Raw genomic sequence first — 25,068 nt, forward strand, 5'->3', positions numbered from 1 at the left:
GATTACACCCAGAAAGAAGTTCAGGATGTTAATGATATCCAGACAACTTTTGCAGAGTACGATGTGTACAATTAATGCAGACAAGACACAGGGACTGTTGCAAAATGTGCAGTTTCTAGGAATTCAGTGGAATTAAAGAACATAGAGAGATGTACAGTTAAAACAAAAGATTTTGGAGTTTGGTATTCCTCGCACTAAGCAGAAGACACAGAGTTTCATGGGATTGTTTGATTTTTGGAAACAGCATAACCTCATCTGAGTAAAATCTTAACCCTTTAGTACAAAGTAACCAGGAAAAAAACATGAGTTTGAATGGGGTAAAGAGCAGCAGAATGCTTTCGATTTGGCAAATGAAATAATTCAACAGACTTGTGGCCAGTGCAGGAGGGAGACATTGAGTTACATGTAACTGTTCAGGGGCAAAAAATTGGAGTATGTGTCAGAAACCGGGAAGGACAAGGGTGCCTCTGGGATTTTGGACTAGAAAATGACCTGACTTTGGGAAGCGCTATACTCCTTTTGAAAAACAGCTTTTGGCCTGTTGTTGGGCTCTATTGGATACTGAACAAATAACACTAGGTCATAATGTAATTCTGAGACCTGAAATACCAATCATGCAGTGGGCGATGAGTTCACCTAAATCGCACTGTATAGGACATGCACAGGAGGCTAGTATCACATGCTGGAAATTGTACATACAAGACAGTGCTCGAGTAGGACCGGCAGGCACAGCAGCCCTTCATGAACAGGTGTCACAAGCCCCTGTACAGAATGAGAAGAGGGTGCAGGAGGTACCACAGGTAAGAGAGTCACCAGTGACATGGGGTGTGCCATTTGAATCCTTGTCCCCTGAGGAAAGGAAGCATGTTTGATTCAATAGTGGTTCATTCAAATATGTGGGTACCAAAAGACATTGGAAAGCAGTGTCATACAATCCGGTTACTAAAAATGTGTTGACCACCACAGGAGAAGGAAAAATTAGCCAATATGCAGAGTTGCACACGCTGTATCAAACTCTAAAGCAAGAGCTGCTTGGGACTTGTCATATTTATACTGATTCTTGGTCCACTGCCAATGGATTAACCATTTGGCTTCCCACATGGCTTGCACAATAAAGGTTCATTCACACAAAGGATGTGTGTGGCAAAGAGTTGTGGCAGGAAATTTGTGAAATGTTAGAACAGAGTAAAGTCATAGATTATCATTTTCCCATTGACTCACAAGAACGCTGGTTCAATTCCCTTGCAGACGACAAAGCCAAAATTTCTGAGGCAGAAGTGTCAACCCAGAATTCTGGCTTGGTGGGGATGGCTAAATGGGCGCACCAGAAATGTGGACACCTGATAGAAAAAGCCACTTACAGGTGGGCAGAGTTTAGAGGGATGCACATTTCCCTAGATGTGATAAAAACTGTAATTTTGCAATGTCCTATTTGTCAGCACACACGACAGAGATCAGTCCCACAAACAGTCAAAGATCAATTGGGGAGAGGAAAGTTGCCAGGACAGATAGAAATCAAAGCTATTCTGTTAAATAGTGGAGAAGCTGATTTATTCATACAGATTGGAGACAGAATTGCCCAGCTTGTCATAAGTTCAGTGTAAGGAGAGGAAGGGGACTGCCCCAGCTCTTCTGACAGTGCAAGGAAAAGGAAGTTCAGCAGATAAAAACTTCCATTGCTTTATAGTGATTGCTTTTAGCATTTCATTATGTTGCTGTGTACAATGCATACCTGATTTGCTTATAAAGTTTTCTTTTTTTAGAAAAGAGAAGTTGATTTTCAATCTGTAGTTTACAAAAAGTCATTGATCAAAGGGCGGAAAGGAGTGAAATGTGTGTTTTGACCACTGACTTCGTGTTGCACCACTATGCACTTGGCTTAGCTGTCCAGTGTTCACCAGTTACAGACTACATTTTGTATTAGAATTAGATTAATTCTGCCTATTGACTTTATCGTAGCATTAGACACTGCCATGTTAAATCTGCCCGTGATTTTCCAGATTGTAAACTGTGCATTCTATCTTGTTTTCATGTTTTTTCTTACCAAGGGCTTTGGTTGATAAGGATGTATTCAGACGCCAGGGAACAGCCTTGTTCTGATTTGACATCACAGGATTGTGGCCAAACCCTAACGTGTTATTTTCAAAGCATACCTAAACTAGCCAGCATGTTTGACTTGCGAAATTAGGGTTTTTTTCCGGAAAGCTCCTTTTGTTTTTTTAGGATATAAAAAGACCCAGTGCAACAGTGAGAGGGTCAGTGGCCTCAACCAGGATTCTAGACGTCGGATGCCTGATATCTTTCCCGAGAGGGGAGAGATCTCTTTCGCAATCGAACGGGGTCATCGTCTTGCTGGCATGAGAATGGCCTCAACCAGGATTCTAGACATCGGATGCCTGATATCTTTCCCGTGAGGGTAGAGATCTCTTTCGCAATCGAACGGGGTCATCGTCTTGCTGGCATGAGAATGGCCTCAACCAGGATTCTAGACGTTGGATGCCTGATATCTTTCCCGTGAGGGTAGAGATCTCTTTCGCAATCGAACGGGGTCATCGTCTTGCTGGCATGAGAATGATGAAGAACCTGGCAGGCCCTACGGTGATGCATTTTTACTTCATTATTTGCTTTACATTATAATATAAATACATATATTTGCTGTGTATGTTGCAGTAGAGAATCATTTTGGTATGTTTTCCTTTCATTGCTGTGACTTTTTTTAAACGTGTTCTTTCAACATGCTAATCTCCTTTTAGGAACCTCGTGGTGAAATAATAAATGTTTTCTTTAAACTAAGAAGTGCGTTCCAGAGATTTTTGTCAGCTCAGTCATTAGTGAAAAGCAAAACACCATATGCAAATCAGTCTTGACCCTGCTCCCCATGGGAATAGTCCAACCTGAACTGCCAGGCCAGGTCCTCCCTGGACCAAAAACTGGCATCCTGGGACCGATTTTGGGTTACCACCCCCTCATCAGCCAGGCTAGCATGAATCCGGGGGCACAGTGAGCAAGGGACCCACGTCTGGGCATACCCTGGCCACTTTAGTTGGCTTTAGCAAAATAAAAGGGCGATATAGGGAGTGGTTAAACCTTTCAAACACACCCCCAGTCAGAGATCTGGGTTAAATCCATCATTCTTTTGTTCATTATGCTACCATAGTTTGGACCCAGCCATATGCAGAACAGTTTTGACCCTACTCCCCATGGGAACAGTTCAGCCCGAACTGCCAGGCCCTCCCTGGACTGGAAACAAGCATCCTGGGACTGGTTTCAAGGTGCTGCCACAAATACAGCCCTACATTCCAGAACACTAACACAATTACATACATATGTTCTTAATAAGAACATAACATACATGACGTATCCTGATTCTTATCAGAACTTTTCAGTAGTGCCCTTTCAATGTGATGTGCAAAGTACTTCAACGATTGCCATACATAACACTCTCACTACAGAAAAGGTTGGAGAACCCTGGTTTAAAGTATGTAGTGAAAAGCAGGAGAAAAAAATACCAGTTTTAGGTGATTTTTCTATAATGTCATGCCGGTATTAAATTGGCTAGATGGCAACAATACTAAGTACCCACACAGAAAAGGTACAATAGTTCGTGCAGGGACATGCAACATTTTTTTTTCTTTGAATTCCGAGGATGGTAGGCGTATTTCATTACAAAACAGGGCTACACATCCTCGAAATCAAAGGGCATAAAATGGACTGGAGCAGCACATCACGCATAGAGCTGGGAAACTTGGTAGCTATGTAGTTACTAGTTAGCTGCACACCACACACTCTAACCCTGAATGCCCCGCCCTCTGGCTGCTGGGCGTATTTAGGGGCATATTTACAAGCCCCTTGCGCCCCTTAGCATAATTTTTTTCCTGCTATGGAAGTGCTAAAAAGGCCCTTGCCCTGCGTCGTATTTACAAAGTGGTGAAATGGTATCATTGCACCACTATGTAAACCCATGTGCCACATTATACCTGCACCAGGTATAATATATGAAAGGCCCAAATAATGGTGCAATGAAAGCTACATGATTTAATTGCGCCATTCTAGCGTCATTTTTGAACTGACGCTAGTACTTTAGCCTATGGACCTCCTCCAGTTTTGCTGGACTAGCGCCAACATCTCTGGCCCTAGTCCAGCAAAGTGCCACAATTGCTCCCAAAAAGTTTTTGCAGTTGTGCTAACGAACAAAATTATGTGCTGTTTTGTAAACGCAGGGCTACCATGGTGTCCTCTGGGTGGGGGGCGCAGGACAGTGCAAGGAAACTGCCAAGTCCTTGTAAACCTGCCCCTAAAATCGCTGCCTGTCTTGCATAAGACTAGTGAAGCACTGAGCGCTTCTACCATAGCGTGCCCTAGACCTCACCAGTGATGCACTGGACGGAGGATCACATACTTTTACGCAGTTGATCATTTGCCTACGTTTCCCGACACATCGCGCGCTGTCCCGGCCCTGTGTATTCTGGGATGTGTAGGCAACATTCCAACTCTACCGCTCGATCCTTAGCTCCCTACGGTGTCCGACGCGAGCGCGTGCGCAGGACGAACGTCGGGCATAGTTTGAAGGTCCGTTGATGGAGGCGTCAGAGTCATCCCACGACCGGTCTGGGATGTGTGCAGCGGAGACAGCAAGCGACAACGACCGGTGAGGACAGTCGTTTAACCCGGGCTGTGTTGAGTGGTGGGGTTTACTGGCAGTGCGCATGCGCCTTGCAGAAATATGGCAGTTTGCGAGTGGGCGCACAGACTGCGCATGCACGGACTTTCCCTGATTTGTTCGTTACGTTTACTTTCCCCACGACTGTTTGTTGTTTATTTATCACATTGTTATTGCTGCGTAAAGGAACTCCGCTTCATAACCTCCCATTTGTGGTGGTCACCGATCCCTTCTCCATGCTGTTGCCCTGTCTCTGATGTCGACTGCTCTGCGATCCTGTGCACCACTTTGTCATTTGTAAATTCTGGCCATACCCTAATTTCTCGGCTGTAAATAAGGTTACAACCATCTATGGATGGTTTAAAGGGTCCCACACTGTCTCCTAATATCAACATATACATCGAGTGACTTGGTGAATTTCTCATAGTTAACAGCCTCAAGCTTCACCAATGTTGTCGTGTCAATGGCAATACGGGGGGGCACATCAGCCCCTCTTTATTCTTTGTAATAGAGGCAGCCACATGCTTTACCTTCACTGTTCCGTACATCAACTGCCCCTCCCTTTCATTTTAACCCCCAGGCTCAGGCTGTGTGATGGGGACAGTGTAAGTGTTATAAAAAACCCGACTCTTACACCTCCCTCCGTTCAAACATGGTCCCATGACCTTACTGAATTCATATGTCTTATAACAGTCTTCGAGGTCTGTTCACAACTCGGCCAGACCGCGTGGTCATCCCTGTGGCCGCTGATTCGGTACATGTCAGATCACTTGTTGTTTCAGAGCTGAATGCCCTTGCAGATAGGTTGTCGTTGACCTGACTGGGGCTTGTGGCCTTGAAGTGCGATACTTTCCAGGTGATGGATTTTCTGGGACAAGACGCAGTGATCATGTTTCCATTAACCGTGGTGCCTTGAAACAGTTGAGGGTTGAATGGCGTATGTACTTTCTTCTGTTGTTTCTTCTTCTTGACTACCACCTAGTCACCCGTTTCAAAGAGTGCTTCCTGCGCCTGCAGTCTGGCTTAGCCATGAGCCTTCATCTTCCTTTTCTTTTCCTGGTCGGTAGCCTTGACCATGTCAGGACTCGCGTGTAGCTTAGTGCGAACGGATCTTCCAAACTTGAGTGTGGCCAGACTTTCCAGTTTTTGGATGCAGGATGGTCTGGTAAGCTCTCAGGACCTGACAGAGGGCTTCTTGAAGCACAAATCCCTCTTCGGTGGCTCTACGCAAAGTTTGCTTAGGGGTCCCCATGAACTGTTCTACTATTCCATTGACTTGAGGCCAAAGTGGGGTAATCGTTGGTGTTCTATTTCAAGACAGCTCAAGAAGTTTCTGAATCCACCACTGGTGTATGGCGGGCCATTATCAGATTCCGAACCTTAGGAAATCCCCAAGTTGTGGAGATGTCATTCAAAACTTTGAGGACCTTGGATGCACTACTGGATGAAACTATTTAGACCATTGGGAACCAGGAGTATTTGTCGATCACTACTAGGAAGTATTTACCAGACTCTAGTGGGCCAAAGAAGTTGACCTCTATCACACACCTTCCAGTATTCTGACATTTCCAGGGTCAAAGGTTGTGTGACTGGCGCTAGACAGATGCATAGGTAGTATTCCCGCAGCTCCGTCTCCGCCATGGCATCTAATCCAGGGAACCACACTTTGTGTCATAGTGCCCTCTTTGTGGCAACTATCCCTTGGTGTCCTTCATGAGCTCGGTCAGTGACTTGTTTAGAATCTTAAGGATCACGATGCATAACCCTCTCAGGACAAGTCCCTCTCGGGTAACTGCCAGATCATTCCTGACGGTATAGAAGGCTCTGATCTCCTCAGTAATCATTCTACTCTTTGCTGTGTTTCCACTTGTGTTGGTCAATGAGGTGCATGACAAGGGTCAAAGTGCTGGCAGTCCCGGGGGTCATCTGCTATTTGAGGAATTGAGAGCGTGAGGAGTACACTCGTCCTGACTATACATTGGAGGTTCTTCTGCAGCCAAGGATGAGAGTCTGTTCAGTGAGCACAGTGGCTGCCTGGACAGTCGGCTGGATTAAGTTCCTTGCCAGGTCTGTGTACAATGATGTTGTATTCTTGGTGGCGTATTCCCCACCGTTCGATCCTACGGGGCATTTTGGCTCTGGGGTTCCCAAAGATGGTCAAGAGGACCTGGTGATCCATTACAATGGTGAATCTTTTGCCATACAGGGAGACATGGAGGTGTTCACAGGCCCATACTACAGCAAAACTCTCCTCAGGTTGGGAATAAGCTTTTTCAATATCCAAGAGGCTTCTGCTAGCATAAGAGACTATGTGGCACTGGGCCTCCGGGGTTCCAGAGTGTTGGGCCAGAGTAGCACCAAGACCTGCCGGACTGGCTTCAACAGTCACTTCTGTGGATAACTTGGGGTTAAAGTAGGCCATGAAAGTGGCATTGGAAAGAGCAGGCTTTGTTGGTAACTGCAGTCACAGTCTGGAGACCACTGAAAAACTGCCCCTTGCCTTGTGATGTGTCTAAGGGGGCGATGATAGTGGCATAGTGCCAGATATGGACCAGTAACTTGCCATGCTTAAGAAGGAGCGGAGCATGAGGATGTCACTTTGTGGGCTAGCACACGTGAGGGCAGAAACTTATTCTGGGTCAGGCATCATACCCTCTTCTGAGAATAAGTGTCTGAAGAATTTCAATTTGGTTTGTGGAATTCACATTTGCCAGTATTGAGGGTGAGGCAAGCTTCACAGACTAGCTATCAGACCTTATCCGGTGCATTGTCATGCACCTCACAGGTGAACCCAAAACAAGTATGTCCTTTGCACCAGACCAGATAATTTTGCAAATGACTTCCTGGAAGGTTTCAGCTGCTGACGAGATGCCAAAGTTCAGTCTTGTGTAACGGAAAAGGCCCAAGTGAGTGGCAAATGTCGTGATGTACTGGCACAATTCCTCCAATTCAATCTGATGGTAGCCCTTGTTGAGGTCTAGTTTAATGACGAGCTAAGACCCATTGAGTAGGATGATCACGTCGGCTATATGCAAACCAAGAAGGAGCTTTTGTATTGCCTTCTTTGATTGGCGCATGTCAAAACATGCGGACATCCCCTGCAATGACTTTCTTCGGACAACCACAATGAGAGATACCTATGGTGTGGGGCCTTTGGATGGCTCACTGATGTCAAGGTTGAGTAGATTTTTAATTTCTCTTTCCACCACTTCCTGGAGGTGGAGCACAACACTCCTGTGCCTCTGAACCACTGGGCTTACACTCTTGTTGATGTGAAGGCAGGCACCAGCATCTTTCAGTTTGCCAAGACCATTGAAAAAAGTTGGGAAATAATGAGTGATGTCTGGGAATGTCTCAAGTTGGGAGTTGATTTAAATGAGTCCTATTGCAACTACATTGGGAAACCTGAGAATACAGGCACCCAGTGCTTTACCTTGTATTACATTGAATGGGAGCTGTGATGCATTCCGTGCCATGTGATAAGGTGGCAGTGAAGGAACCTTGGTGGTGAAGGGGCTTGGATGCAGCCCAACTGTAGACTTTGATGGCAAAACTCAAGAGTTTTGGTACAGGGTCGAGTCCATTAAATCGTTAGAATTAATTTGTTGAGAAAGAATGCATGCATAGTACCAGCACCCTAAAGTGCAGGATTGTGTGTTTTAAGTTCCTTCTAATTATATTAGCAGGGTCATTATTAGGTCTCACCTACACAGCACATGCGCCACGAGAATTCAGTGGGCTTACAATCCACCCGCAGCCTACCATTAGATGTTTTCATTGTCACTCTCATTAGCAATCTTTCAATTGCTTAGCTTCCGTAGACTTCACGTCCTTTCTTGCATTAGCTCCTTCCTGGAACATGGACAGAGTACATGTGTTCTTCATTGTCTTTATTTTTCTTTCTCTTTTTTTCAACGCCCTCCACTCCACTCTGTGCCACTCTACTTTACTGCACTTTACTCTGTGCCACTCCACACAGTGCTGCTCTACTCTGTACCACTCTATGCCACCCTACTGTATTCCACGCCACTCTACTCTGTTCTACTCCATGCCACTCTACACCACTCCATGCCATTCTACTCCACGTCTCTCAATGCCATTCCACTCAGTGCCACTCTACACCGTTTTAGTCTATGCCACTCTATTCTACACCATGCCACTCAACTCTACTCCATTCCACCCTACTCTGTTCTTTGCTAATCTACTCCACTTCAATCTATACCAATCTGTTTTACTGCCCTTTACGGTTGTCAGTGCTACTTCACTCTATGCTATGCCACTCCACTCCGTGCTACTCCATGCTACTCTAAACCACTCCACTTATGTTACTCTACACTATGCTACTCTACCCACTCTACAATATGTCACTCTACTCTGTGCCATTCTACCCTATGCCACTGTACTGTACTCCACTCTCCTCCACTCGATGAACTCTACCGTATGCCACACCACTCTTTGCTACGCCACTCTAATCCACCTCATTCTATGCCACTCTACTCCACACCGTTTTGCGCCACTCCATGCTAGTCTGTCAGTCTACACCACTCCACACAATGCCACTCTACGCCACTCCACTTCACTGTGCCACTCTACTTTGTGCCACTCCAACCTATGCCACTCAACTGTACGCCTCTCCATTCCACTCTACGCCACTCTAACCCACTCTACTTTATGCTACATTATTCCACTCAGCTAACTTTAGCCATGCTGAACAGTAGCCACACTGCTGTACAACATGGCTAAAATACATTGGCAAAGCTATTAGCTACCGGTTATGTGCGACCTTTGGAAATTGGGTTGTTGGTTGACTGGACTGTGAGCCCTGGTCAACCAGCAACCACAATCCTAGTCTGGGTAAGACCCAAGTAAACCCTGATTTAACCTGTGCTCACTTTCTAGTAGCTTGGGACAGAGCCATCAGACTTAACTTACAGGCAATGTGTAAATTATTTATGCAACATTCCCAGCAGTAAAACAGTCAAAATATCACATAAAAAGGTTCTAAACCTGATTAGAAAAATATATCAAGATTTAATAAATTAAATAAGACCAAAGCGACAAACATCCAATAAGTAAAAATGGAGATATTGAATTGCAGAGTTTGTAAGTAAAAATAGCACTAAGAAGTAAAAAACGTTATTGTGGATATCTGGTCACGCCAGACCAGGACAAAGTCAAAAGTTCAGGCAGACTGGGATGGAGTGTGGGCTGGCTTCAGGGACCCAGTTAGGTGCGCTGAAACAAAGTACCTTGAATCTTGGTTGCGGAGTGTTGTATGGATCCATGTATAAGATAAATGGCACAGCCAAGGCGGTGCATTGGTTTCCGAGATGCAACAAACCTGTGGTGCGAGGTCCTGCGCCGACTGCAAGGGTCCTGTTGATGGGGCTTGCTGTGTGAAGGCCAATGTTGAGAATGCGTTTGCACAGTCAAGGCAATGCGTCGGTTCTGAGGAGCAGTGAAACTGCGATGCAGAGTTTTGGCGTTGTAGTAAAGGCTGCTGTTGATGGGAGATGCAAGGAGCTTTAGCCGGCTAAAGCATTGCGCAGTGGCGGTTCCGACGGTGATGCGTTGTACCCAGATGCGAGTTTTTGCGGCGATGCAAGTCTGTTGCGATGGGCCTAATTCACGCAGCAGCAGCGATGTGATGGTTCTGCTTGAAGATGCGCCACTCAACTGAGGAGATACGTTTTCCCTGCTCAGGGAGGTGTCATTCAGCAGAGGATGTGTTAGTTCCGCTGAGAAAGCACCTTAAGCCTACTTCCAAGGGTCCAGAATTAGGGTGGCACCACTTGGCAGGGTAGACTCATAGAGGGCAGAGTTCAGGTGCAGAAGCAGGGTGGTTGGAAGTCTTTTGTTTCCCTGAGGCTTCAGATCAGGAGGCCAGCCAGTTAACTCTTGGAGTCACGCTGGGTTCAAGTAACTCAGGCCCAGTCCTTCTCACCCAGGCAGAGGAACATTAGGCAGCAGGGCAGCAGGGCAGGAGTCCAGCGGAGTGGCAGACCTTCAGCAGCACAACAGTTCTTTGTGGCAGAGTCTTCACAAGTCAGAAGTGAACTGAGTTGGTGGTGTCAGAGGTCCAGTGTCTATGCCCTTCTGGACCTTTGAAGTTGGGGAGACTTCAGAGACAAGCATTTGAAGTGCACAGAGGTCATGCCCTTTCTTCCCTGGCTCCAGACTCACTACAGGCAGTTATGCAGCCCTTTTTGTGGGGACAGGACGCAGCCTATTCAGATATACGTGACACTGTGTCCAGCTCCTCCCTCCTATCCTGCCAGGATGGCCCATCAAGTCACATATATGCTCCCATTGTGTGCAGCTGTCTAGGAATACACAAAGACGAGCTGTCGCCCACCCCAGACAAGTGAGCAAAGACAGACAGCAGGCACCAAATGGCTAAAGAAAATGCCAACTTTCTAAAAGTGGCATTTTCAGAATTGCAATTTGAAATCCGACTTCACCATAAATTGTGATTTTAAATTATAATTTAGGAGACACCAAACTCAAAAGGTTAATCTCTTCCAGATTGTGAATTTACACTTCTAAAATGTAATAAGGTAATCCCAATGTTATCCTTGCAGACGTGAAAAACGATGTTGGGTGTTTTTCGCTACCAAGATTTGTAAAACTTAAAAGTACATGTCCTGCCTTTTAAATATACTGCACCCTGCCCTCTGGGATGTCCAGTGTCTACCTTAGAGGTGATCTTTATGTAGGAAAAGGAAGGGATGGGCCTGGTAAAAGGGTTATTTTGCCAGGTCGACATGGCAGTGTAAACCTGCAAACACAGGCTATGCATTGGCAAGCCTGAGACATGATTAAAGCCGTATGACTGTTTCATGTCTTAAATGATGTGTGATGGGAGCTTGATGCCGGTCTTGAAAAATAGTGGCAGTGTCACATGTACCCCTACTGTTCAGACATGCATGATGATTTCACACCTGTTCCCAGGCTCATCACTGAGCGTAAGGCTTTGGTGTTATTCATGAAAAAGTTAAGCAATTGGGCTCATAAAGCAAAGCTGCAGACCAATGTGATTCATTAAGAAGAAGAAAATGGGCCTTGGTTTGGCCACTGGGCCGTATCATGGACAGTGCTAAAAAGTCACTGTCTTGTAGTCTACAAAGGATTGCTATAATATTAGTGTAAGTAGTCCTTTGGTGCATGTTAGTAGTCTCCCGCCTAAAATTGCCTGTGTGTTAATGTACGTCAATGAAGAAATACATTCTACAGTTTTTAATATCCTTATGAACTGTTTTTAAATGTTAGCATGTATGAAGACTAGCAATAGTGCTTGTCATGGTGTGGGGGTGACATGACTGCATAATCTGAGTTAGACTAGCTCTTGCATATAGTGTAGCAGTGTGTAATGTAGCCACTGCATTTCTACTTGTGTGGCTCATGGGTCAACCGTAAGCTGTTACTGCATTAACTTGAAATGCCAGGCTTGGCTTCTTTAGGTTAAAACAAGGAAATCTTTACATATTTGGACAGGAAATCCATCTATAGGCCTGGACAATGTTTTGTGTGTACACATTCGCCTCATTGCTGAAGTGGAGAACATAAAGAAAAACAGGAAGAAAGACTATTCTTCAGACATGTATAGGAAATAAAATATGGCAAACAGTGAGGGTGTAGACACCAGCTGGTGCTCTCCTTAAATGCTCTGCCATGTTTCTCCCATGAAGCAGCATCTTTTCAACAAGCAAATTATGGATGATACAAATAAGCAATTTGTAGCTGTAATGAAAGAATGACGGCACAGGCAAGAGATGCACAATGTTTTGCATGCCGCTGGTGAGAATGTACTAAACTATCTAATATGTGACAACTTTGCAGGCATGGTGGCTACTAGAAGGTGGCACATTTCCTACAGATAAATGCAGACAGTTTGTCCTTTGATTGACCAGCCAGGAACCACAGAAATTGCTGGACACCTTTCCAGCAAGATCGCGCAAACTGGTGAGCATGTACACTGTCGCTGATTCACAAGAAGAAATTAGAGCTGAAATCATTGCCTGTTGATCGTCAAACGTTTGCCAGCAAATCTTTAAAGAACCTTGTGCCAAGCAGTAGATCATGCTGGTGCTGTCATTTGAGTTGATCCAAGCTAAGGTACCACACATCAAAGTAATACTTGCCATCATAACTTTAAAGGAAGAACTCGAGGAGAAAGCAGAAAAAATATCAAATAAAAGTAGTATTTGCCCAGTCTCAGTGCAATACAGCACAAAATGAAAAAGTCCGGCGATGTATGGCATCAAAGTACCCAAACCTGACAAATGCCCTTCCTAAGATATGAAATGCTTTTTTGGAAAATAACCTCTTTCTTAAAGTATTCTGGTTCCCGGCAAAAGTCATAGAGAAAATTGTCAACAAACAACTGACCCATTTCCTTGAGGAGAACAACACTCTGGACCCATCCCAATCCAGATTCCGCAGCAACCACAGCTCTGAAACTGCCCTCATCGCTGCCCCCACCGACGACATCAGAACCATACTGGACAATGGCGAAACCGCGGCCCTCATCCTCCTGGACCTCTCAGCCGGGCTCGACACAATCTGCCACCACACCCTACGCACACGCCTCAGCCACGCAGGAATCCGTGACAGAGCCCTGGACTGGATCACCCCCCTTTTCACCGGCAGAACTAAGAGAGTCCGCCTCCCTCCATTCCGCTCTGAAGCCACCAAAATCATCTGCGGCGTACCCCAGGGTTCGTCCCTCAGCTCGACCCTCTTCAACGTCTACATGGCTCTGCTCACTAACTTAATCCTCAATATCCTCTCATACACCAATGACACCCAGCTGATCCTCTCCCTCACCAAGGACACCTACAATTGGATGACCACTGAAACCAGAAGAACAGTCACCCAAGCCCTCGTAAGCAGCAAACTGGACTACTGCAATGCCCTCTATGCAGGAACCACGGTCAAACTCCAGAAAAGACTGCAACGCATCTAGAATGCCTCCGCACACCGCATCCTGGGCATCCCCCACCACTGTCACATCACAGTCCACCTGACACCTACATTGGCTCCCTGTCAACAAGAGAATCACCTTCTAACTCCTCACCCACGCTCACAAGGCACTGCACAACACCTGACCAGAATACCTCAACAGACGGCTCTCCTTCTACACCCCGACCCAACAGCTTCACTCTGCCGACCTTGCCATCGCCACCGTCCCATGCATCTGCAGAACAACCACTGGATCGTTCTCGCACCTCGCCGCCAAGGTGTGGAACACTCTTCCCGCCCACCTGCGTCAGACCAAGGACCTACTTACCTTCAGGAGACATCTCAAGACATGGCTGTCCGAGCAGTAGCAGCCCCCTCACCCCCTGTGCATTGAGACTCTCATAGGTGAGTAATGCACTTTACAAATTCCCTGATTGATTGATTTATTGATAGGGCCTCTGATAGATTGAGAGACCTAGTAACAAAAGGGCTGCTATAAGGCAAGTGATAGACATTGCAGAGAAAACAGCAGCTGAATCAAAAGACGAGGAAGATGAAGAAATACTCCTTATCTCAGTGGTAAGACCCAATGGAGCACAAAAGGGATCCCATACAACTCTTTCTGATTTAAAGTTTAAGAATACTGATCAGTGCCTCCATATGTACATGTCTGCAGCAAATGTAATCACCACTAGCTGTGTCACCATTAAGGTCAATACCACAACTTATTGGGACCTGAACAAGAATAAACTGTTCGGCTCCATAAGGATTGCTATGTTAGTTAACTATAGTGCAGCATGCACTTAATCACGAAAATGGGAACAGGCATGTTGTTAAACACAGTACAGTGGAAAAACTTTAACTATTACAGATTGCTCTACCCATCAGGCATTCCATAGCTAGCGTTTACTAAAGGAATACAAGCTATTTTTAGGTCTTGGCTCTAGATGGCGTGCTTGCGCTGTCTCGAACCGAGACATGCTGTATCTACATTGTGGGCTTCAGTCCGCCCATAAGCTTGCCACTTGCTAGCACCATCGTCGCTCTATTTTGCATTCTTCCCATTTGGCAAGGGAATGCATACATCTTGCCTCTAACGGGATTTAGCCCTCCCCGAGCCTACCGCCCAACTGCGTCTAAACATAACGCAGTGGGCATTTTCTTGCATGGTTTTGGGACTATTTTTTTTGTTTTCAAAGGGGTGAGGTTCCCGTCGCAGGTTAGGAGCGCTGGATACACCTTGCTGCCTCTTTTATTCACAGATTTACACATGGGTTATTTTTCATCTGTGAATTCACGATGCTATGCACAAGCGCTGGATGTTAAGCTCAATATACCGAAGAAATGGGTGGCAACAACATATTTAGTGCAGATGACAGTGGCCAACCAGCATGTAACTTTGTATGCTTCGGGCTTTTTATATACCCGTTACTGCCTATGGAAAAGTAGGTTTAGTTTGTAGATGGCTATCTGGGTTACACACATTTTTATTAGATCGGTTTACAAGGATTTGTTAATATTTAAAGACTGCAGATTATTCTTCGCTAGCACCAAGATTTTTAAAAAATATAAAAACAGTTTGTTCAACAGGCAGTGGATAATTGCAAATGCTGCAGACGAACTGCTCAAATTAATAGTGCATGTGGGCTAAGAGAATATTTTCAGCCCTGTAACACTTGCTTGGGATGCAGCAACACATTTCACTAAAACTGAGAATATATACACCATGGACTACTCGACAGTGCTGTGAGACCGTATTGCGGGAATAGAGTTCTGTATTGCTTCAACATTCTACAAACTGTGCCCTATTTGAACCCATAAATACCATCTGTCGCAGTACATGCAGATCACTTTAGCATTACCTTGTTGAAGACACCACGAATCTCCTTTTACTCGGAGAGTGACTCACTATTCTAGAAGCCTATTCTAGAGCCTAGAAGCAATTATGTGACTGTCATAAAATGCAGCGTTCACAGCACTTTAACAAGCATTGGCAAAGCCAATAGGTCGCGGCAATCCTAGAGCTATAGGCATTGGCAATGTTAATGCATTTGTGTATATCAGTAAAAACAGCCCCAGAGCCGTGCACAAATACATTTACATTGCCAACATCTATAGCTCTCGAATTGCTACGACCTATTGGCTTTGCCTATGCTTGTTGATGGGATGGCCTCCTTTTTTTTTACAACAAGATAAAGTGCTTCTCCACTCCCGCTACAGTTCATGGTGCTGTGCCCAGTACCATCAAAGGATACTTTTTCTTCTGAGGCAATAAAATGCTGAAGTAATTGAAAAAAAATGTGAAATGCATTCTAATTCTTGTCCATCTTCTTGATTCAAGACGAAACAATCCAGCCAATACGTGTTGACATGTGCCTTCCCAATCATGCAGTCAAGAGGGAGAGGCACATCAATGTACCATCTACACGTTTATGACTAATCCCAGTGTGGCCAGGAGGTTTCCAATACTGGGCCTCAGTGCCTGATAAGCTGGAACTACATATAGCAGAAAGACATATTACCACCTTCTCAAGCAATGTCAGCCTCAAAATGGTAAAAACAGCTGAGTTTCATGGTATCCACAGAGGTGGATAATCTAGACCGGTATAAAGGAGGTGGTGGTGTGCTCAGCGTCAGCAGTAATACACTTATACATGCAGCTACCAAGCAGGATCACTGGCCAAGCCACCCTCCAGTGCTTGAAGGGCTGCAGGCTCATACTGTGCCAAGAGAAGATTGAGTTCCTCAAGGACAACTCTAATTTATTTTCAATACTTTTTCTTTTTCAGCAGGGGTGAAGGCTGATCCCAAGAAAGTGCAGGGCAACAAAACAGCAACTCTTCTGCAGAAAGAATCCTAAGTCCACAGCTTCTAGGGCATGGCAAACGAATGTGGACATCTCCTCCCTAATCCAAGTTCCTGTATGTTTCTATTGACTATATGTGCAATGTGCAAACCACTTCAAAACTCTAAGCCAACTCTCTTTTAACTCGAAAAGTGCTGATTCTTTTCACATGTTAAAATTAACCAGGTCCTCTCCTTTTCTCATATCGAACCATGTTGGTGATCCATGTATTTCTAGTCAAACCATGTTACTTCTAAATTGAAAAGGGAGCAATAGCCATCGTGTTTGTGATCCATGTATGCCTGGACAGTCAATAATTCGACCTTGCTACTGATCACATGCTTTTAGTGCCAGTGCTCCAAGTGTTTTCAACCCCGTCCACCCCATCAACCAAGGATCAGAAAATGGGTTCTTGAATAGCAAGAGTAGCATTCTTCACTGTAACCCCCGCAAGGGCTAATCCTCATACAAGTTACATGCCTTAGTCCCCGCCCAGCAACCATAAGATGATGCCCACAAGGCAAAACATGTCATAATGATGGTGGGAGCAGCACAGCCACGTGCAGTCGTCCTTGAAAGAGCACTCTCGCATGCAAAAAAAATAATCCCTGAGGAAAATGCTCCATAAAATTCTGTTATGACAAAGTGGCAAAATATCAAACCTGAACTATGTCAGCATAGTTATCACCTGGAGGATATTCACCGAAAAGAGACACAACTGCAAACAGTCTGGTCACTCAAGCATTAACAGTTTACCACAATGTCAAAGTATCCCTATTATTCATTATTGGTGCCAAAAGGTGTTACAGACCCCGTGTCCTCCAATTATCTTAGGGTTACAAACAGGTTATGCTAGAAGTTATGCATCTGCAAACTTTCCCTGTGGAAACCCAAGACATTTGCAGAATCACAAGCTTTGGGACCCCTTTTAACTTCCATCTAGTTCACCTGTCCGCAGCAAATGTGGCACACTGAGATTGCTCAAGGAGCCGGCCAAAGTTATCAAAGATGCAAGCAAACGTGATTTCTTACAAAGCGAGGTGGCAACTGTAACTACCTCTGTACATTAGGTACATATTTGTCACCATTCTTAGCCCATTATGATGGATGATTGAAATGTGGAGATAATTTTAGAGGTGCATCCATGCCTGAGCCCTGCCCTGGTTTTAGCCTTTGAAATTCATTAGCTAGCAGCCATGATGTTCATCTAGGCTCATGTCAATCAGAGAGGTGACCGTCGGGGCTTGTAATTTTACCTTCTGTCCATGTTTGTTTGGGTTTTCAACACATCATTAATATAGAGACAATTAACATATTTTAGCCATTGCTGACCTCCAAGGCAGACGTGCTGGTTTATCTGGGAGCTTGCTACCTTGCATTCTTGATTCAGTTTTTGTTAAGTACCCTTCTAGCCCTTGGTTGTAAGGGAGTTGTTGCAGACTTTAGCACGATGAATGCACTTCCCACACTGAATATATCCTTCAAGGACCAGTTCACCATTCAATGATCCTTGTTCCACGGGATCTGAATTCTGCCTGCTGTATCCTTTAAGATGCATACAAATGTTCTATGTAGTATGAGTTTGGTACGTGGTCCGTCTGCTCGTTTAATGGGCAGACCCTAAATGCAGCTTCAGTGTGAATAATTAGCAGTTTGTGTGCTCCCACCAAATTCAACTTACTAAGGACATGTAGAATGGAAAAATAAGAAATGCAAAGCAGCCAAAAGGGCAAATGAGAAACGCACTAGGGGCCGCATGTATGTATACTTGGAACTGCGATTCCCTAATTGCAATTCGATGCGAAACGCAATTAGGGAATCGCAATTCCAAATGTATGAAACTCCATTGAGTTTCTTTTGCGATTCCCGGTGGATCGCAAATAGACCCGCCTAATTTATATTAATGAGGTAGGTCGCAATTTGCGACCTACTGAGAATTGCAAAAATCACAGGGATGGTGGCCTGCTGGTGACCATGTCTGTGATTGCTTTTAAATAAAGCAATCATGTTTTTTTTAAATGCAGCCCCTTTTTCTTAAAGGAAAACAGGCTGCGTTTAAAAAGAAAACAAATTAAAGTTTCAGGTTAATTTTTGAAGAATAGGCAGTTTTCCAAGGGACCACTGCCTGCTCTTCAAAAACGTTTTTGAATGCATTCACAAAGGGGGAAGGGGGGTCTCCTAAGGCCCCTTCCCCTTTGCGAATGGGTTAGCCCCAATATGAAATTGGTGCTAACTGTGATTGTTTTGCGACCGCATTCGTGGTCACAAAACAATCATACTTACCTTTTAGATTCGGTCTTAGGAAGGGACGGCCTTGACACGCCCCTTCCTGATACCGAATCGCAAAACCCAAACTGCAATTTGGTACCAAGTTACCAAGGGCCAGATGTAGCAAACAGTTTGCACGTCGCAAACATCGAATTTTGCTGTTTGGAATGTGCAAACTGCACTTGGCAATGCACAAAACCCCTTTTGCGATTCAGTAACCTGGTTACTGAATCGCAAAACGGGTTTGCGAGTCGCAGTTAGGAAGGGGAGTCCCCTTCCTAATTGCGAGTCGCAGTGCAATGCCAGATTGCTTTGTGACTGCGAACGCGGTCGCAAAGCAATCGCAGTTAGCACCCATTCGCAAAAGGGAAGGGGTCCCCATGGGACCCCCGCATCTTTGTGAATGGCATTAAAAACATATTTCCAGAGCAGGCAGTGGTTCAATGGACCACTGCCTACTCTGAAAAAATGAAATGAAAACATTTCATTTTTTAGTTTTGTAAGGAAAAGGTTCCTTTAAGGAAAACGGGCTGCATTACAAAAAAAAAAACCTGCTTTATTTAAAAGCAGTAACAGACATGGTGGTCTGCTGTCTCCAGCAGGCCACCATCCCTGTGAGTGCCGCGAGTCTCAAGGGGTTCGCAAATTAATATTAATGAGGTGGGCCTTTGCGACCCCCTTGCGAGTCGCAGATGGTGTGCCTGACACCATCCTACATTCCAATTTGCGACTCGCAAATTACGAGTCGCTCTGACTCCCAATTTGCAAGTCGCAAATTGGAATATACCTACATATGGCCCCAAATCACAGTTTGGGCTTTGTACATCCCAAAAAGCATTTTTCTAGTCACAAACGTTTGCGACTAGAAAAATGCTTTGCACATGTGGCCCTAAGTGAGAGATTAAAAGAAAATGTAGGGATGAGAGGGCTTGCAAACGGTAAGGACTTTATGCGAGGTGTTTGGGAATACACTGGACAGAGAAGGAGCGAGGACTAATAATGTGCATCAGTTAGGAGTGTTTAAGGGCTCCATTGCCAGGAGCTCAAAGGAAACGTGCCTTGGAAGGCCTTGTTTACCTGCTCTTGTGGCCATCTTCCCTTGGTCTTTGAGCAGCAACAAAACCGGAGGCTGTTGAGTGACTCCAAGCAATGGCGCGTGGTATCACCGATTATGAAAGGATATTCAGTGTCACTTGAAGCACCCTCCGCATTCTGTTGGAACAGCGTGCAGGGGGCTAGGAGGTTCTGGTACTGTTAACTTGTTTAACAATTATAAAAATGAAAAATAGGCAGAGTTTGGTAGACGTGTGACGGCATTTATAAAGCATATTTTTAGGAGCTTTGCAAAAAGTGGGTGCTTCAGGCGTGCGAAAAGGATTAAAATGAATGTCTTAAAAACACCACCATCGACCCTTCACCTTCTGTGAATGCCAAGACATAGGTGCCCTGATCTTCCACAAAAGTCATTATAACCCTTCATGGTGAATGCCACATGGCTGGCAGCTGGTTGTTGGTGCATGCATTAAGTGCTGTAGATGTCCGTGAGTTCATCATAGGTCTGCTTGCTAGGTATCCATGTACCAGATGGACTGACACACACACACACACGCTTACATAAATCCCCATCGCGCGCGCTTGTCTGTATCCCCCCGTCCGCATGGTTTCAGAGCAGTGCCTTCCACAGTACCTAATGTTCCAGAGATGCGAGGGGGCACACTGGGCTGGGGGGCAGTCGATCGCATCTCTTGTATATGACGCTATGTTTAAAGCACAGGTAGGCTGGAGAGTGCTTTATAAGTGCTTCATTATTCACAGATTGCTCCCGGGGGAGACATCATTTTATTGTAACAAGCCACAATTGCCTGCCTTCCACAGTTGCTGTTTTCACTCTCTTCGTTTATGAAGGAGAAGGCGGTGGTGCTGGCATGGCTGGGCTTGTATTTTTTTATAAATTGCCACTTTGTGTGCCTTGTTTTCTCTCATGCTGACTGGGCATGTGGCCAGGTTCCAGTTTGCGCACTGACTCCCAGGATGTGCAAATGGCAGCTGCATGAGGTGTTCTCGCGTACCTCTGATAGATGCTGAACCTCAGTGCATCCCAGTGCATCCCTGCAGCGGCAACCTGTCCTTGCCCCCTGATACCACATTGTGCAAAATGCTGTACATGGGGCTGTCTGAGAAACGACTCCTTTTTAGGTGTTTGATAGTTGCAGGACTGTGTCAGTTGGCACTAACTGTCTGGCTACAATAATATGGAATTTAGGAGTAGGTACCGTATGTTGGACAGGATGCATTAGCAGAAGGAGGGTTACAAAAAGGAGTCTGAAGATGACGATTGCGTTATATATGGTGAATCTGGGAGGCACTCACATCAAATTATATAATGAAATTAAAGATACCAGGTCATTTTGTCAGAACCAGCATTTCTAGCCTGTGTTCAAGGACGTCTTTTCTTTATGATGCAAAGTCGTAAAGCTAACAACATTTTATAAAGACAGTGACATAAAACCAAAGAATGCACAAGGGAGATTAGTCAGTAATACTGTAGCTTTATGACAGGCTAAGGCATACATAGGACATACACTAAACAATCAAAGACTTAAATCCGCAGTTAAAATGTTGCCGTGTCGGCAAAGTGAATACATCAAAGAACATACACTTGCATTGTAGATTATTGAAAGGACTATTTGATTCCCCAGCACTAAAACCTAATGAGAACACAAACTGACCATCAACGAAAAGCAATTGATTTGAGAAAAAGCCTTGGCAAACAATGAAAAACACCTGAGCCAAGGATCTTCCACGCTTTCTAGGTACTTCTTCATATTGTACCTTTACAAGGTCTTGATAACATGAGGCCTTTCATACAGCTAAAGCTGTCCATTGTCTGACCAAAATAATGGGCGGCTCAAGGAAGGGCAAGTGGCTGCTAAGACCAGAAAGGACTGACAGTATAGGGAAAATGAAAAGGCAGCCCCAGTTAACAAGCACAAAATACAAGGATAGGACAGATGCACTGCATACGCGCAATTGTGTATATAAATAACCACAAATACGTGCAGTAAACAAACACAGATAAAGACTGTAACAACAAGCACTAGTAAAGCCAATAGGTCTACCCTATGTTATTGTGTTTTAGCCGTATTGTACACCAGTGTGTCTGCTGTTCAGCATGGCTAAACGTTAGTGGCATGGAATGGGGGGGTTGAGTACAGTGCAGTAGGGTAGATGGGGTAGAGTGGAGTGGGTTAGATTGGGCAGAGTAGAGTGGGTGGATTGGGGTAGATTGGAGTAGGATAGATTGGAGGAGGTGGGTAGATTAGTATGGTAGATTGATCTGGGGTAGATTGGGGGTGGAGTAGGGTAGATTGGGGTAGAGTGGGGGAGATTGGAGTGGAATAGATTGGGGTAGATTGGAGTGGAGTGGGGTAGATAGTGGGATTTGTTGGGTACATTGCAGTAGAGTGGGGTATATTTGCGAAGAGTGGAACACAGTGGACTGGGGTAGATTGGCTTGGTGTATGTTGGATTGGGGTAAACTGGAGTGGAGAAGATTGGAGTGGAGTGGGGTAGATTGCAGTGGGGTAGATTGGAGTGGGGTAGATTAGTGCGGAGTGGGATAGATTGGTGTGAGCTAGATAGGAGTGGGGTAAACTGTGGTAGATTGGAGTGGAGTGAGGTAGATTGGAGTGGAGTAGTTTGGAGTGGAGTTGGATAGCGTAGTATGGGGTAGATTTGAATGGTGTGGGGTAGACTGAAGTGGATTACATTACATTAGGGTGGGGTAGATTGAAGTGAAGTAGACTGCAGTGGAGTAGATTGGAGTTGGGTAGATTAAATGGGGTCAATTGGAGTAAGGTAGTTTGTGGTGGAGGGGGGTAAGGTAGATTAGAGTGATACAGGTTTGAATGAAGTAGGTTAGTTTGGACTTGAGTGTGGTAGATTAGAGTGGAATGTGGTAGTATCGAGTAAAGTGGAGTGGAGTAGAGTGGGAAGAATAGAATGGAGTGTACTATTTGGGGTAGGGTAGAGTGCGGTACACTGGGTGGATTGGGGTAGCATGGAGTGGGTGGATTGGGGTGGGTTTGGATAGATTGCACTGAAATGGAGATTGGAGTGGAGTGAGATAGACTGGGGAAGAGTGTAGTGTAATGGGGTAGATTGAGTGGATTAGAGTAGGGAAGATTGGAACAGAGTGGGGTAGATTGCAGAAGGATGATTGGAGTAGGGTAGTTTGGAGGGGGTACATTGATGTGGAGCTAGGTGGAGTGGGGTGGGGTAGATTGCAGCAGGGTGGAGTGGGGTAGAATGGTGTGGGGCAGATTGGGGTGAGGTAGATAGGAGTAAGATAGGAGTGGGTGGAGTGGGTTAGATTAGAGTGGGGTATATTGGAGAGAAAGGGGGTGGGTTAGATTTGGGTATAGTGGAGTGTGGTAGAGTGGAGTGGGATAGATTGGGGGAGTGGGGTAGATTGGAGTGGTGAGGGGTGGATTGGGATGGGGTATGGTAGACTGGATTGGGGTGAAGTGGGGGTAGAGTCAGGTAGGGTGGAGTAGATTGGGGTGGGGTGTATTGGGGTGAAGTGAGTTAGATTGGAGTGGAGTGGGGTAGACTGTAGTGGAGAGGAGTAGAGTGGAGTGGGGTAGATTGGGGTGGGGTAGTTTGGGATGGGGTAGATAGGAGTGGGTGGACTGGGGTGGAGGTGATTAGATTGGAGCGGGGTACACAGGGGTGGAGAGGAGTAGATTGGAGTGGAGTGGGGTATATTAGGGTGGAGTGGGTTGATTTGGATTGGGATAGATTGGGTGGATTATAGTGGGGTATATTGGAGTGAAGTGTGCTAGATTGGAGTGAGATAGATGGAAGTGAGGTAATTGGGGTGAAGTGGTGTAGTTCAGAGTGGAGTAGATTGGAGTGTGGTGGATTGGATGGGGTAGATTGGAGTTGGGTATTTTCGGGTGGAGTTGGGTAGGGTAGTGTGGAGTGGGGTGGGCTAGATTAGACTGCAGTGGGGTAGATTTGAGTGGCATGTGGTAAATTAAAGTGACATGGAGTGTGGTAGTTTGGGTAGAGTAGAATGGAGTTTGGTAGATTGGGGTGGAGTGTGGTAGATTGGGGTTGAGTGGAATGGGATAGATTGGGTGAATTGGAGTAGGTAAATTGAAGTGAGGTAGAGATGGGTAGATTGGAGTGGGGTGGAGTTGGATAGAGTGGAGTGGAGGAAGACTGATTGGGGAAGAGTGGAGTAGGGTAGACTAGAGTATAGTGAGGTAGATTAGGATGGAGTAGATTGAGTGGATTAGAGTAGGGTAAACTGGACTGGAGTGGGTAGATTGAAGAGGGATGAAGGAGCGGGTTGATTCGAGTGGGGTAGATTGTAGTGGCATGGATTGGAGTGTGGTGAGTAGATTGCAGTGGGGTGGAGTATATTGAAGTGGGGTAGGTTGGAGTTGGGGTAGACTGGAGTGGAGAGGAGTAGATTGAAGTGGGGTGGAGTGGTGTTGAGTGGAGTAGATTGGAGTGGGTTAGATTGGAGTATGTTAGTGCGGGTGGGTAGATTGAAGTAGGATGGATTGGGATGGAGTGGGTTAGAGTGGAGTGGGATAGATTTGAGTGGAGTGTTGTGGAGTGGGGTAGATTGGAGTGTGGTAGATTTCAGTTGAGTGGAGTAGATTGTGGTAAAGTGGGGTAGAATAGAGTGGAGAGTAGTTTGGAATGGAGCGGGGTAAATTGGACTAGGGTAGATTGGAGTGGAATAGATGGAAAGGTGAAGTTCGAGATTTGAGTGGATTCTGTAGATTGAAGTGGAGTGGGTTGGATTGGGATACATTGAGGTTGACTGGTGTGGAGTGGGCTAGACTGGGGTAGATAGGAGCAGGGTTGAATAGATTTAAATGGTGTGCAATGGATTGGGGTGTACTGGGGTTAATAGGTTTAGATTGAATGGAGTGGGGTAGATTAGAGTGGAGTAGTTTGGCGTGGATTGAGGTAGATTGGGGTGGAGTGGGGTAGATTGGAGTGAGGTAGTTTTTAGTGGAGTGGGGTGGATTGAATCCTAATGGAGTGGAATTTAGTAGATTGGGGTAGAAAGCGGGAGATTGGGATGGAGAGGAGTAGATTGGGTTAGATTGGGGTTGATTGTAGTGGAGTAGATTGGAGTGGTGGGAGGTAGATTCGGGTGGGGTGAAGTGAGGTGAGTGGAGTGGAGTAGACTGGGTGGAGTAGATTGGGGTACATTGTAGCCAAGTGGGGTGCGTAGATTGGGGTAAACTCGAGTTGAGTGGGATAGACTGGAGTGGGGTAAAGTGGAGTGGGTAAGGAGTGTGGAGTGGAG

The 25,068-nt window shown here is 45.5% G+C and overlaps 1 protein-coding gene across 2 annotated transcripts in view; it reads left to right on the forward strand.

Annotated features, from left to right (window-relative positions):
- The first annotated feature begins 4,505 nt into the window (after nt 1–4,505).
- UCKL1 (uridine-cytidine kinase 1 like 1) overlaps nt 4,506–25,068 on the forward strand; it is a 332,854-nt gene continuing 312,291 nt past the window's right edge. For both annotated transcript variants that reach the window (XM_069243249.1, XM_069243248.1), the window contains exon 1: nt 4,506–4,648. In XM_069243249.1, coding sequence (XP_069099350.1) covers nt 4,578–4,648 — 71 coding nt within the window. In that variant the 5' untranslated portion in view covers nt 4,506–4,577. The remainder of the gene's footprint in view (nt 4,649–25,068) is intronic.

Source organism: Pleurodeles waltl, chromosome 7 (assembly GCF_031143425.1).
Source record: "Pleurodeles waltl isolate 20211129_DDA chromosome 7, aPleWal1.hap1.20221129, whole genome shotgun sequence".
Taxonomy (NCBI): Eukaryota; Metazoa; Chordata; class Amphibia; order Caudata; family Salamandridae; genus Pleurodeles; species Pleurodeles waltl.